At 45.2% G+C, this 16,182-nt stretch overlaps 1 protein-coding gene across 1 annotated transcript; it reads right to left on the bottom strand.

Annotated features, from left to right (window-relative positions):
* Positions 1–4,701: 4,701 nt before the first annotated feature.
* GABARAPL2 (GABA type A receptor associated protein like 2) lies at positions 4,702–15,390 on the bottom strand. Its single transcript, XM_037816270.1, has 4 exons — positions 15,230–15,390; positions 14,858–14,913; positions 13,568–13,740; positions 4,702–5,294 (listed from the first exon to the last, which is right to left on the bottom strand). The coding sequence occupies exons 1-4, from the start codon at positions 15,261–15,263 to the stop codon at positions 5,204–5,206; spliced, it is 354 nt and encodes a 117-aa protein (XP_037672198.1). The 5' UTR covers positions 15,264–15,390; the 3' UTR covers positions 4,702–5,203.
* Positions 15,391–16,182: the final 792 nt, after the last annotated feature.

Genomic DNA, 16,182 nt, shown 5'->3' with positions numbered 1-16,182 from the left:
GAAGGGAGAGACCAGAAGATATTGCCACGTGCCTGGCCGTGTGATAGAGGAGCCAAGATCACTGTGTAGCTGGTCTTTGGGGAGAAAGCATCACCTGTTGATGCTTTGATTTGGACATTTTCACGGCCTCAGAACCATAAATTCCTAAGTTAATAAATCCCCATTGTAAAAGCCAACCCGTTTCTGGTATATTGCATTTCGTCAGCCTTAGCAAACTAAAACAACCTACAATTACTATAGTTAAACCAAAAAAACACCTCCTATAATCCTACCATTCAACACAGCCACCCTCACCGTTTCACTCTATTTTCTTTTGACTTTTTTTCCTGCCCATCATTTTTACCACATTGTATTAACAGTGTACTTAAAAGTTGTGTAACTTTGAGACTTTTTAACATTTTATAAACATTTTCTACAATCATTAAATCAGTTTGTATTAGTTAAGTTAAAAAGAAATGAATCAAAGGGGACAGAAATCAGAGCAGTGGGTGTTGCCTGATGTATGCAAGGGGTGGGGGTCAAGGGGTTGAGTAGAAAGAGGCAGAAGGGAACACTCTAGGATGATGGAAACACTGTGCCATGATTGGAGTATTGATTTCATGGGTGTAAACAGTAGTTGGAACTTACAAAATGGTACATTTAAGATTTGTGCATTTTGTTGTATGTAATTAGACCTCAATTGAAACAGTTAAAAAATAGCCTTTATTAATTACTTGGTATAGTAGAATAAACTCTGGTTTAGATAGTCTAATAGTTCTGCCACTAACTTCCTTTGTGGATGTGAGGAAAGCATTTAATCTCTGATTTCTCACCTTTCACTTGTTCTATAAAATGAAGTCCTAGCAATTAGGATGCTCAGTTTTTTCAACTGAAAGATAGGCTTTTTTACTTTAAAATGCCCAAATTGGGTGGAAATTGCAAAGAGAAATTTTCTCCAGAAACAGCCAGTTGGTGCTGTGAGATGTGTGTGGCCTCAGGCCTAGTGGTGATTTTTCTGTCCCTCATCCTGACGACCAGCTTTGAGAACTGAGCTTTTGGCACTGCTTTTCAATCTCCAAATGCAAGAATGTGCCTTGGCGGGAGTGAAAGCAAAGGCGTAAAGTCACTCCAAGTTAGTACCCAGGCTGCCAAATGCAGGTCTCAGGCACATGTTCCCTGAACTTGGGCTCAGCTCCAGAAGGGGAAGAGCTCACAATGGAAACAGCCGACGGCCCTTCGCTCAGGCGGCCAGGAGAATGAAAAGGGCTTTGAAACCCAGCAGTGTCTCCATGGGGAGTGGAAAGGTGGGCCCCTTCGTGGGGAAACTAACCTGACAGCCAAGCAGGATAACAGAGCCCATTCCCAGCATCTTTATTCGGTTCAACAACAAGGTCTTTATGTGCAATGTCTCAGGAAATCTCTGGGAAATTATACTGTGGGCATCCCAAGCTTTGCCCAACAACAGATGTACACTCAATCTCATTTGTCCCTGTTTTCTTTGAATTAGATTTTGTTGTTGAGAGAAAGGAAAGAGCTCTTGATCTGTTTCAGAACCCTGCCTCTCCCCCCACCCTCTAGGATATACACATAATGTAAATATTTTCCCCCTCTAAAGGGTTCATCAACTTCCTTTTTTCTTGATGTTTCTTGTGGACTGTTTTGACCTCCAGTGAATGCCTTTTCAGATGGTATTTCCATCTGTACTTTTGTCTCTCAGTTTATCTAGTGCTACTGTGAACATCTTTCTATCCTAGCACATCAGTTACTGCTGGGCTGAGAAACTGGCTGGCAGTAGGAGAAACGAGGCCTCGGCATGGTGGGTGGGCTGTACCGTCTAAACCCACTCCAAGTGTCAGGTCCTCCTGCCTTCCTGCCAGGTGCCTGTGCTAAGGCTCTGTGCCTCTCTGCCATGAGATCTGAGGGCCAACCAGGATTTGTATGTTGTTCATATGAACTTTGCAGGAATTTGGTTCTAAAATAAAAGCTGGCCTATAACCTGTAGTGCAAGGGCTACAAACCCAAATGTTTTCAGCAGTAGAAAACTTAAACAAAGAAAGCAGTTGCAGTGAACTGGAAATCATATTCCTTGTCCAGAGAGGAACCATTATTCTGTTCCAATTATTGCCAGATCTTCAGAATTTTTTCAGGAAAATTCTATTTTTATGTATATATCTGTGGGCCAAATGCAGTCCATAGGCCTTTGATTCTTAGACTCTGGTCTAGCAGAACAGGGATGGATTTTGGCATTAGATGTGTTTGAATTGTGCCTCCAGGATGTACTGGTTGTGTGATCTTGGGTCAGTACTACACTCCCAGAATGTCAGTGTCCTCACCTTTGAAACGAGGGCAGCAACACCCACTTGGTGTTGGGGTCGTGGGGATGAACAAGATCACGGGGAGCACAGGGATAAGAAGGGCTGCTTACACAAGTGTAGTGGCTAGCACGTAAGACACACCAGCTCATCCAGATTTCCAGAGCTTTTGTTGATAAAGGTAAAAGACTGTCCTCAGGGGAAGCTTATTGAGCAAGTATTTGTGAAGCCTGCTGCTGCATATGAGGCATGTCCATGTTTGCTTGCCTGCACTGCTCCATCCCACATCTGGAAGCTGCAGCCTGTCTCCAGGGGCAAAGGAGGCGAGGCAGCAACCCTGTTAATCACAGAGGTATATATAGATCCTCCTACCTAACTCTCTTCTGGCTTTGCCTTCTTGATGCCAACCACCAGGGTTGGTTTTTTCTTCCTAAGGAAATTAAGATGTAAAGGGGAATGAACGGGACCTTTTTAAGCTTTCTACCAGTCAGCCCAACGAAGAGCAGATCTTTTGAGAATGACATTTGTATTGCCTCCTTCCAAATTCTCCTTGAAGCAGATCCCTGGGCCACCTTTGGGATTGGTGCCCTGTGTGTGGTCAGTGTGTTTCAGCCACTGCTGCAAAATTTAAAAATAATGTGTTCATGCTTGGTGAGTAGGCTGTGGTTCCAGATAGGTCACTCATACCTCCTGAGAGCTGTCAGTCTGCCAGGCATTATGCTCTGCACCTGAGCTACAAGTATAACGTCTAGTCCTTGTGTTTCTCATTAACTGAGAGGGAAGACTGGCAGGTAACATTGTAGTGGAACAGTACAGCATGAGGACAGCTGTGATGCAGTCAACTACCCAACCTGGGAGAGGGGCACAGGGATGATTTTATAGGATATGAATGGAGTGGTGAAGGGGAAGGTTAGGGGTTCACAAGCAAAGAAAGGTGGTGGTGTACATGGGGACAGTTTTGAGGGAAGGATGTTTGAGGTAGAGAAACAGGCAAAGGCTAGAGATGAGCGTATGGCCTGGCTGGGCTGGTGGAGTGTTGGAGAGGACAGGGAGGAGGCTGAAGAGGTGCATGAGTCACAGCAGGGAGGATTTCACATGCCCTGCAGAGGAGAATCCTGAGTCTCAAAACAATTCAGCATTTCAAGGATTTTGAGAAAGGGATGGGATGGAAGTTGCATTTTAGAAAGATCCCTCTTTTCTGTAGCAAGAAGGATGGTTTGGCAGGGGCAGGGATGGGTGGCTTTGAGACCATGGTTGTAGGATTGCTGTAGTAATTAGCAGGAAAATAATAAGGCCCAGACAAAAGTGGTTTTAGAAGCCAGGGTGAGAGAACTGACTTGAGGAACAGGCAGACACTATGAGGCTGACTGCAGATAGGGGACATTCATCTTAACTATAAGCTCTGAGATTGCTGGGCAATATCTGGTTTCCTTATTCTGGTTATCTCTGCAGGACCCTGGCCTCCAATATAGTCCATCTGAGGAAGATTTAGTAAAGTAAGCATTTAGTCTCAGATGCATTTTGTGTCCTGCCAAGCCTACATATCTGTATTAATTTGTGAGAAATTATAAATTCACAGGCCTGAAAAAAATCTGATTTTCAGAAAGAAGGGATTGGAGCAGTAGCTTAAAGAATGTAGGTATACAAAAATGGATATATGTATATGGTTGTGTATGTAGTCGTAAAAGATTGCAAATTACTCAAATGCCCATTAATAAGGGGGACTATTAAATAACTGATACATACGTACTGGAATAATATTTGGCTGTAAAAATGAATAAAAAGCTCTTTATGAACTGATATGAAAGGATCACCAGGATATATAGTTAAATGGAAAAAAGCAATGATCATAAGTGTATATAATGTTTTCTTTTGTGTAAGAAAGGGAAAGTAAGGATATTTATTCATATTTAACTGTAGTCACAGTAATAATCTGAAAACAAACAAAAAACCAGAAGTAGTTTCCCATAAAAGGCAGGAATAGCCAGAACACAGTAGTGGGAACAACATTTCTCAGATTTCTCAGTGTATACCTTTATGCCTTTTTATGTATTCTTGATATTTGAACCATATGAATGTAGTAACCATTCAAAAGATAAAGTTTTTTGTGTTGTGTGTGTGTGTGTGTGTTTTTTTTTTTTAAGGAATGCAGGTACGTAAGAATCCTTTTTTTGAATAATCATGTTTTTCTCAGTGGAGAAGCCTGCCTTCCATCTATCCCTCGGGAATTGGTGTGGCTTACACGAGCCCAGGTTGTCCCACCTTATGATATAGGATTACCACCAGTGCTTCCTGTTCCAGGCTGTGCTGCTATGGCTCCCACAAACCCTCTTCCTGCCCCGACAGATGCAGAAGCCTCTTCTCTGACCCATCCAAATGAAGGGGAATGAAGGACATAATCACACTGCAGTGCCTTTATAAGAGGAAGTTTTATTGTTAATTATTTACCTTAATAGTGTCAGAAAGAGAAACAGATTAGCTCAGTCCAACATGATTGGTAGTTGCCAAAATCTAATGAAGCAAGTGTTTTGATTGCTAAGGATTTAATTTGGATGCTTTTAATACTTAGCCATCTAACACTTCAAACATAATCCAGAATAAATGCATCATCTCCCTCCCTTTTCACTTTAATACCCCACCTACCTCACTTCAATATGGAAATATCTTCATTAAATATGATTTCCAGAGGAACAAGTTACCTGGAGAATATAGCCATGAGGACAATGCACAAAAAGAACTCAAAATAAAACTCTGTATGATAATTTACTAGTCTAAGGAAGCCTTCCAATATATTAAGAAATAAATCCAGTTACAAATGCACTATTAGTGAAGAGGTTTTGTAATAACTGAAAATGGCTGGCTATTTACAAGATACACAAGCAGGAACAGTGCACCTAACCCAGCACAGGCCCTCAGGCGCCAAAAGTGTTCTCTCCGCTGTAGGCCACATATAAGAATCCATCTTCATCTTTTTCCTTCTCGTAGAGCTGTCCCATAGTTAGGCTTAAATGAGAAAAACAAAACACAACACAGAGAATTGGGTTTGGTTACTGAGTCCAGGTGTTGGAAGAAAAAAGATGGCCTAAGATAAGGATGGTGACTTCGGCAACTAGCTCCTCCTTACCACACCCTAGAATGGGAAGTGGTAAAAATAATTCAGATCGGGAGTATCTACTGTGCTCTGTGTACTGTTACCACCATCCTCTGTTTTGCAGAACGGAAACGGAACCATGAAAAGATGAAGATTTTAGGTCACTGGGAGTCAGTAACTAGGCCTAGAAGGGAAGTCTTCATCCTCCTGGCCCCCAGGCAGACATCTGATCCCAATCACCTTCACAAGTTGAATCTTTTAAAGAGGTCAGTTCCAACTCCACCTATGGGTGTGTCTGGCTAGAACGTGAATGTAAGGAAAAGAACTAAGCAAAATTAGGAATAATTTGTACCTAATATGATAGGTTCATTCTTGTGGAAACTCCCCACCAGAAACCCTGCGCCCCAGAGAGTGTCATCAAAGAAAAACAATTATTTTCCTCCCCAAAAGTTCTCAGATTTTATCTGGGATCCAAAGAAGTCCTGCTCAACCTCCCAGAGAACCCTCCAGAAATAGATATTCCTGGCACTAAACGTGTGGGTGGGAAAGCTGGCTTTCCCTAACCTGTAAAACACATAGCAGTGGAGGAGACCTTCTCCGCCATGAGACCGAGTTGTATGGGCTCCAGAGTAAGACTAGGAACACCTGGAACCCTGTGCAAGCCCTGGCCATGTGGCTATTGGAGCAAGCAGGGCAAGCAAAAATGCCCCTGGCTGACCAAGCATCTGCCCCTGACCACCAGTGGTGGGGTTATCAGAACCAGCAGTGAGATCCACAGTCTGAGAGACATCAAAGGTCCAGACAGGACCAGCCCAAAGGTCCAAATAGATGCCTACATGCAAAACCACCCAACCAGGGGCCAGCAGGGGCCAGAGGGGGAGCGGTCCAGGGCCTCGAGCTGGTGAAGCAATGACTGCTCCACTCTGCTGCTTTGCTCCTGGCTGGCTGAGTGGGGCTTCACGTAAAAGCAGGGACCTGGGCCACATTTAAAAAATCCCCCCTTTTCTTCGTGTTCCATTTACAAGCTTAGCCCGGCTGGCTGCCTGGGTAGATGAGAGGATTAAGTAACAATGTGAGGGCAGATGAAGTAAGAATATGAAATGGCCTGTCATCAACATCTTGTGCAATAAAACAATACTCCCTGTGAGAAGCTCTTAAAACTGGAATTTGTAAAATAAGGATTCCCTAGAATAGCACTGTCCAACAGAAATTTCTGCTAGATGGAACTATTCTGTCTCTGCTATTCAAAACAGTAGTCACTGGCTATGTGGCTGCTGAGCACTTCAAATGTGGCTCATCTGAATTAAGATGTTCTGTAAGTATAAAACACACACAAGATTTCAAAGACAGTATGAAATAAAAAGAATGTAAAATATCTCAATAATTTTGATTCCATATTGAAATGACAACATTTTGGATTTTTTGGTTTTAACAGAATGTATATTAAAGTTAGCTTCACTGGTTTCTTTTACTTTTTTAATGTGGCTCATAGAAAACTTAAAAATACATGTGACTTGCATCGTATTTCTATTGACAGCACTGCTCTAGAACATGTGAGAACTTGGGGGCAGCAGGTAGGAAGAGGAAACCCTGCTCATGAGAACACCTTAGAGCAGAGGGTCTCAAGCCTGGGTACACAGCAGAACACTAGGGGGCTTTTAAAAAATCTCCATGTCCAAGCATCACCTCATACCAATTAAATCTCAATCTCTGAAGGAGGGACCCAGGTATCAGTATTTTAAAAATGCCCCAGAGGATTCCATGTATGGCCAGGGTTGATGACCAGAGTTCCAGAAGAAGAGAGATGCTCCTCTTTAAGAGCCAGGTGATTCAATTGCATGGAACTTTGAATAGGAAGTGAGATACGGTAGGTTAGTATAGGCTGGAGTGAAATAGTGACACATCCTAGAGTAATTTGAGCAGATAATAAAAAATATATTTACAGCCTCCCCCTCCCCAGCCTCAAGGATCTGGGGGAAGGTGCGGATGTGTTGGACTTCCTCACCTGGACTGGTGTTGATGTTGTCACAAACACTGGGACTGGCGGTTTGATGTGCTGAGCCCTCAAGCATGGGACTTGCCCTTATGAAGCTCATTACCACAAAGGAGAGTCTAAAGTTGTATGTAATGGTGCCTAAGAGTCTCCCCCTGAGTACCTCTTTGTTGCTCAGATGTGGCCCTCTCTCTCTCTAACTGAGCCATCTCGACAGGTGAACTCGCTGCCCTCCCCCCTACGTGGGACCCGACTCCCAGGGTTGTAAATCTCCCTGGCAACGCAGAATATGACTCCCGGGGATGAATGTGGACCCGGCATTGTGGGACTGAGAGTATCTTCTTGACCAAAAGGGGGATGCAAAATGAGACGAAATAGTTTCAGTGGCTGAGAGATTCCAGATGGAGTCGAGAGGTCACTCTGGTGGACATTCTTATGCAGTATATAGATAACACCTCTTAGACTTTAATGTATTGGAATAGCTAGAAGTAAATACCTGAAACTACCAAACTCCAACCCAGCAGTCTGGACTCCTGAAGACAATTATATAATAATGTAGATTACAAGGGGTGATAGGGTGATTGTGAAGACCTTGTGGATCATACCCCCTTTATCTAGTGTATGGATGAGTGGAGGAATGGGGATAAAAACTAAAGGACAAATGGGGTGGGATGGGGGGATGATTTGGGTGTTCTTTTTTCTCTTTTATTTTTTATTCTTGTTCTGGTTATTTCTGATGTAAGGAAAATGTTCAGAGATAGATTGTGGTGATGAACGCATAACTATGTTATCATACTGTGGACAGTGGATTGTATATCATGGATGATTGTATGGTGTGTGAATGTATTTCAATAAAACTGAATTTAATAAAAAAAAAAAATCAAGGGAAAAAAAAAAAAAGAGCCAGGTGATTAGGAAGTAGACAAGCCAACAACTAGCAGAAGGGCTTGCACATGTAGCTGGGGATCCCAAGACTTTTACCCTGGCCATTGGGAATGCCCCAAAAGAAACCCTGATTTTCCCTGGGACTCCTCAGAATGAGGCGATGGGAAACAGCTACATCCATTGCCACAACTGCCTCTGCCCAATTTGGTCCAAGTGTCCAGTGCCCTTGCTGAGACATCTCCCATCATCCCATCTCCCCACTGCCATTCCCAAATGGGTTTAGATGCAGAAGTAACAGATAATAAGATAATACGTGCGATTCAAAGGCAGCCACCATTTGGTTCCATTTGATTAAGAGTTCTGCTCTTTTCCTACCAAGTTAGAAGTCCTAGTACAATGATTCTCAATGCCAGCTGTTAAATGAGAACTACCTGAGGAACTTCACAGGCATCAGTGGCCTACCGCAGATTCTCTGAATACCATCCACAGTGAACAGTGACCACTGGGACCATGACTGTCTAAAGCAGGCTCTGAGCCTCTGGGCCCTGACTTTTGGTAGGGGCCCACAATCATGTGGCTTTCTTTCTTTATTCCTTTAGATTCCACTGTCTTTGAAATAAAACTTGGGTTCAGCAATTTGTTTAACCAGCACCCTAGCAGCTATAGAGGCTGATAATAAAAATCATAATAGCAGAGAGTTTTAATGTACCAAGCACTGTTCTAAGTGCATTACATATATTAACTCTTTATCCTCACAACAATCTTATGAGGTAAGTACTATCATCACCCATAAATCACAGATATGGGAACTGGAAGCACAAAGAGGTTAAATAATTCACCCAAAGTCACAAAGCTAGGAGAACTTCCTAACCACCAAACTATGCTGCCTCCAAGTGAGTACACAGTGAGATCTGCTCTAATGACATGACATCACTCCTTGCACTTTCTGCAGTCTTCCTTAGAACAGCGCTTCTCACACAAGCAAATGTGCATAGGCATGACCTGCACAACTGGTTAAAGTGCCTGTTTGGATACAGTAGGTCTGGAGTGGGCCTTAGATTCTGCATTTCTAACATGCTCCCAGGTGAGGCCAGTGTTGCCAGTCTCTGCATCACAAGGTGAGTCACAAGGTCTTACAACTCTCTCCCACAGATCCTGTCACTAGATAGCTAGATGGTTCTACCTAATGACTTAAAGAGTCTTATCCGTTCTTTTCTGTCACAGAGCCTCGTGTGGAAACTTTATTTAGCTGGCAGCAGCATTGTGTCCTTACAATCAGGATTCCCCTTGGGTAAGGAACTTGATAACTGACAATGCTCAATGCTGGGAGCTGAAAAATCCACTCAGCAGCTTGTAATTGAACCCCTACTGATTTCGAGGCTTCACGGGGTACCATGAAGTAAGACTGGCACATCTGTAAAGTGTAATGATTTGAAGATAGTCCTTGTGAAATCAGGATACACACATACAGAGTCACAGTTAAGTTGGCCTGGAGCCAAAAAGAACTGGGACATAAATATAAATTTTAAAAATCCCATTAAAAGCATATTCAAATGGAATCTGGAGGGGTTGGGGGGAGCAAAAAGTGACCCTAGTCAGTAAGAAGGCTGCTGTGTCAGTTTAGGGCAAGTCCCATAAATCTCAGCACCGTCCCTCTCAGAATTTGGAGAGGACGAGCCACCACTTGAGGCAGGCTGCTGCTGTGCTGCCTGAGGATCCTGAGGCTCGCCACTGAGGCAGCAAGTACTACCTCCTTCTTGCCTAAACAGGATGCTGCTGCTACATGCCAGGAGCACTGACACCTTCTGAGCTCTGAGTCTAGGGAAAGAAACTGGAAAAGCCAACGGAGCCAATCTAAGGTGTGGTGGGACATGAAGCACTCAGTGAAATGAACATAAGTTGCCCCCTAATACTCCACTGTCTACCCCTCCATTCAGGGTCAATGGATCCAAGGAAAACTATTTCTCCAGTGAAGAAACACACCAATAATAAAAGCCAGTTTTAGCAGGACTCACATCCAGGCGTAGCTAAGCTGTTGAGAGCAAACATTAGTTTTATGCTACTCAACAGCCCAATGAATTGAGGGAGGCTGACCTAGAACTGTGTAGATGCCTAATCCCTGTGGAACCCCACTCCTCTCACCCTCACCAAGGTCAGGCCATGGAGGCTGTTGTATCCAGCCTGACTCATGACTGGGCTGGACTGAGGGGCACACCTGGCCACCCATCTGCTTTGGAGCCCATGTGCTTCCAGTGGATTTATCCCTTTTCCAAATGGTGAGGACAGGTAGGGTGAAGTAGGACAATAACCACTCCTCTGGATCCTAGAAAAGCAATGGTCTCAAGGTAAAAGTTAATATGCCCCTGAAGGCTCCCTGAGATTTTAAAAGATAAAGATTAACTACTGGTTGTTTCTTTTATTACATTTTACTCTTCATAGGATCAGGACTGCTTTTGCTGCTGAAACAGACCCTGTTCTTAAAGAGGTATTATTTATCCAAATATTATCAAAAGGGTAATTTAAGCACATTTCTAAATAAAAGATGAATAGTCTGTAAGACATCACAACTTTCTTTTACTTAGGACCTCTTTAAGACCTAGAGACAACTAAACACTGTAATCTTAACAGCACAATGTCAAACTATAACATCTTAGAGATATTTTACTTAATAACAACCCCTGCTTCTATTGTAAACAGGGGATTAACAAGACTCTTGTCTGTGTTCTAAACAAAAAATCAAAAGGTAGGCACCACTGCCAGGTCTGGATGTTCCCCTCTGAAGTCATGGGAAACTTGTACTCTGATGTTCTTTCTCGAGTCTTGTTTGCACCAAACCATAGTTCAGCTTTTGTTTTTAGTCTGATTCTTGATGCCGGCACTCAGACAGAGAATTCAACTTTCCAACACAAAATGTGTTGAGATCTCTACCTTTCTAAAGAAACAAGAACTCAGAAAGAGTTTAGGAAGTAGGTAAAATTTTTAGGGACTTCCTCTGTCTCTGTTTCTGGAACCAACATTGAACACTAACCACCCTAAACAATAGTCATGACTTACGTGGCGATCACCTGTGTTCCAGACACCCTCCCCAAATTCTACTCCAAGGCAGGAGTAACTCCCATTCAGCCTGAGGCATCCTTTCTCACCTCTCATTTTTCCCATCCCCTTTTAGAAAACTGCAAGCACTAGCTGCAGGTTAAGGGAGGCCCCTCATTTCTCTAAGGAGCCTAGTGAGAGCGGAGGAGGAGGAGGCTGCTGAACTCCCATGGGGAAGAAATGGTGAAGCTGAGTCACACCCAAGCTTTATGAAGGGATCCTACAGCACTTTTGTTTGTGCATGTGCATGAAGCTCAATGATGTCACAGGCCTCTTTTATTTATAAACAAATTTGTTTTTAAGAATAAAACCCCAAAATAAACAACTGCTGCATCAAGCATGGAGAAGGAAAGTTGCTAACTGGGACCAAATGTGCTGAGGGCGGGGCCTGGACAAAGGGGCCCTGGCTAGTGACAGAGGGAAGACCCAGAAGGCACAGTCTCTTCATCTCTCTGAATACTGAACTAGGAAGCAGGGTCAGAATTGGGGTTCCTGATTTCTTTCTCCTAAAATCCTGACTTGGGTCACTGGTATAATCTGCTTTAGGGCAGGATTCTTACTGGGTTGAAAGGCAAATAGGACTTGGAGAGAAAATGGCCAGTAAGCAGCCTCTACTGCCCTGACAGAATCACTTCATTTCCAATTCTATTTATATCTCAGGGATAATGAGGGAGGGGGCAGTTGGTAAGACAAGCAGCCATTTTAATTGCTAGAATAACATGGAGCCTTCAGAGTAATCCTCCTGTCTCCAGAAGCCTGCTTCATTTACTTCAGGAAGCATCAGAGAATTAAAATTGAGGAAAATAAACTTGATGCCATAGGTCCTAGTCACCTACTTCCTCTAAGAAAATGAGGAAACACAGGGCCACCAAGAGCCTGCTGAAATTGCAGGTGGTACACATGAAAATTTATCTCCCCCACTGCCTTAAGGGAAGCCGAGAGTGACTACAGATGGCCAGGGCTTCCTCCCCAGGTAAGAGTGCACCCAGCAACACACTGCCCAGAGGCATGTGGAAAAGGGAGAGAGGCTGGAAGAGCCCAGTGGGGTGACAAGATCACCCCTGGCAACCCTGCAGCTTCCTAAGCTACAGCTGAAGCAGACCAATGGTACCTCACAGGCAGGACATTGCCTTAGGGAAGAGCCTTCTATTTCTCCCCTGTCCTGCCTCCCTGCCAAACACCAGGAAATGGAGGTATGAAGACTGGGAAAGAGAAAATCAGACCTAAGAAGAGACAGGTCTGGAATTTGCCTTAGTCATCTTCTAGAGTTTTCAAGGATTTTCAAAGGGAGCATAGTTTGGCCACAGTGGACTAGTTACCAGCCTTAGCTGTTAGAAATATTACTTTTAGGGTAACAAATGACACATGAGTCAGTCATGGGTTACTGAGAAAAGATGCAGCCAGGAACTCACATTCAGGGAGAGGTGGGGGTCAGTAACTGGCTCGAGGCCTAGCAAGTACTCAACCAGTAACAGTAAAGGACTGACCAGAGCTTTATACTGAGCCAGTTTATTTTTCTTTCCACAAGGGACTAAAGCTGAGCTGTCAACTACACAGGAGAGGAAAATTATAATACCCCTGCTGAGATTTAGGTCCCAAGTTATAAGCCCAAAGATTGCTTTCAGGTAGCAAAACAGCACAGGAGCTCTACTCTGACAGTCAAAGCAGGTGGTACCAAGGAAGGGGTTAACCTGTAGAGACTTTAGGGCCCTTTATTGGATAGCAGCCATTCTAATGAACTTGAGGATCAGGCAGCTAGAAACTCTCACAGTGGGAAGAGCTGACTAAGTTTGGAGAGTAAGCAGGATGAATAGCTGAATCTGAGTCTCATCTGGGACCACAAGCTCCTGGTGGAGTAACAGGTCTGATTTCATGGATCATTTGGAAAAACTTTATTTGAAGCCTCAGTTCCAGCTATGGCTTAAAACTGAATCCTCAACTGTTTTAAAGGATTCTTGGGGGTCTGAGAGGCTGGGTTTCTTTTTTTTTTTTTTTTTTAAAGTTTAAGTTCTGTTCTCTTTTCTTTACCCAAAGTACACCCCCATGTCTTGCAGCCCTTACTCATTTTCCTGGAGAGCTCCTGATGTCAGGGAGCACAAAATCCAGATTTCCACTCAGAACCCCTAAGTGTTTTCACACTTCCAAAGTTCTGAGTTTGTAGGCAGCCAAACAGATGGTCATTACCAGAGGACCCATCTAGTGACCTTCTCTCACCTGGACTGTGGGACTGTCTTATCCACAAACAGGAAGATTGCCTTTTCAGAAGGAAGCTGGATCCTTTTCCTGATGATCCACATGAATTGAGCCACAGTGATGTCCGATGGAACCAGGTACTTCCGTTTGTCGATATCAACAATTTGAGAGCCTGAGACTTTTTCCACAATCACCTGAGAAAGTAAAGAGAAGTCAGGACTGGATATCTAAAGTGAGGCCCTGGCCTCACATTGTCAGGGGAGCTGATGAATACAGTCAGGGCTAGGAGGTAGGTGGGAAACTCAATAGCATGAGAAAATAAGCCCTTGTCTTAATAAACCACACACTCTGGAGACTGACAACTGACATAAATGTGTTACATGGAAACAGGGCTTTTCTGTAGCCAGATACTATATTTCTTATCCCTGATAACAACCTGTGTAGGAGAAACACAGCTCTTAACTATTAGCTTTTCAACATTCTGTTTGAATGTGGTGAAGGTTTTATCTAAAACCTGTTACTCCAGGATCCCAGATGAGATCTGCCATTACAACACAGAAGAATTAAGATCCCAAGGAACCCAGGAGACATGGAAGGATGGATTAATAAGAATAACTAGCAATCCCAGCCAGCCAAAAACCAAGCTCACTCTTTGGCCTGTTGCTTCTCTCTTAATGAGGGCTCAAATTTGTCCTTCCTTCTCCCTCTTCAAAAAAAGGCAAAGAGCAACAATAAAAGCCCTGGATATCCTGTGAAAATCAGTATTTCCCCACCATGGAAGAAATACAGAACCATACTTATTGTCTATTAAAGGGAAATTAGGGGAGAAGTGATTTTCAGTGGCTTTCAGGTTTTCTTAGTCAGCCAAGAATAACAGGGTCTGGGAAAGGGAAGGAAACTAGACGTTAGGTAATGATGGAGGTTTGAAGTTAAAAAGGAATGTCCTGAGACTGAAGTACAACTTCTGAAACCAAAGTGACAGTCTTCCTCCATCACGTTCCCTCAAGTGGCAGTGACCTATTGCCCTGTCCCAGAACAACGTTCCTTATATAATTGGCGAGGGAGCCCAGAGGCTGCAGACAGCTTGCTGGCCTAGATCAGGAAATTCAGTACCGAGAAACCCTGAAGAGCAGGAGCCAGAGCCCCTCACGCCCTGCCCCTGACCGCCCTAACACGGCCAGCCTGTCTGCTACTAGAACTGGGACTGGAACCTCAACCTGTCAACTGCTGAATGGCCGAGGACCCTAATCACAGGCCCTGGACGGCAGGGGTGACAGCTGGGTGAGGGGGCGGGGGAGGCTGAACACTCACCGGAACCCGGTCGGGATATTTCGCTCGGATCTTCGCGGATTCCACACATCTGTGTTCTGTGGGGGAAACACACGGGGCTGACGGGCTCACACGGGCTCCCGGCCTTCCTACCCCGCGACCTGCGCACGTCCGAGGCCTTCTTTCGAGTGTCCCCGCGGCCGCTGTCCTTTATCCCCTGGCTCCTGGCCGGGAGAGCCGAGGGCGGGACGGGGCCGGTGGGCAGCCGCCTAGGGGCGCCGGCCTCGGAGACCCGAGCGCGGGGCGCGGTATCATCCCCGCCCGGCCCAACCCAGGGCAGCCCGAGGGGGGAGGGGGCCCACCCTCCGCCCCCACCCCGAACCCCCAGGGCCCGGCAGGCTGCCGAGCGCTTACCCAGTGAGTGGTCCTCTTTGAACATCCACTTCATGACGGCGGCGGCGGCGAAAGGATGGAGCCGGCTCTCGGAGCCGCGGAACTCAGCTCACCCACCACCACAACAACGACGGCGGCAGCGGCGACGGCGACTACACGGCGGGCGGGACTTCCGGCTGCCGGAGCTTGGCAACGGACAGGGGGCGGGGCTTCCGGTGCCGCTCGCCAGGGCGCCACGCTAGGGGGCGGGGCCTCACGCGAATGGGCGGGGCCAGGAGGACCCCCTTGAGGTGCTGCGCGGGGCGTGGGGATGGTGACTTTGGCGACCCGCTGCGTGGGTACGTCTGTGACGGCTATTGGTAACTCGGGGAGGGGATGCTGGGGGAACTGGTGACAAGAGCAGGGTCTCGGTGGACTTTAGTGACGGGAAGGGGAATTTGGGGGTATGCCTAATAGGGCAATTACGGAGAGCTGTGGATGGGGAGGTCTGATTGGTATGTTAGTTGACAGGAGGGGATGTTTGGAGTATAGAAGACAAGGAGTCTCTGGGGGTGGACGATGGCAGGGGGTCTGTTTAGGTGTTGACATTGTTTGGAGGGTTGACAGGTTAGGGCTCCCTAAGGTATGTGTGACTAATTTGAGAGGGCTCAGTGGGGACCGGTATGGTGACAATCCGGAGGTGTAGTATTGAAGACAGTCATAATAGGTTACCTTGGGTCTAGAAATCGAATTTACACAACTTTCATTTCCTTCCTTTATTCATGCATATATATTTGAATAAACATGTTTGAAAAGGCATCACAAATATGCATTTGAGGAGTGTAACTGCATTGATTACCAAGAGAGACTACTTAACCTTACCTGGTTACTGTCAGGCTTGAAGAACTGCCCTGACAGCTGGTCAGGAGTCGGGCTTCCTTGTTTGGCAGACAGGGGTTTGCAAATCACAGCCTGGCTGTGTGTGTGTCACCTGC

This window comes from Choloepus didactylus, chromosome 22 (assembly GCF_015220235.1).
Source record: "Choloepus didactylus isolate mChoDid1 chromosome 22, mChoDid1.pri, whole genome shotgun sequence".
Lineage (NCBI taxonomy): Eukaryota > Metazoa > Chordata > Mammalia > Pilosa > Megalonychidae > Choloepus > Choloepus didactylus.
Note: the sequence above shows the minus strand (reverse complement) of the source record. Positions and strands in the feature narration are given on the sequence as shown.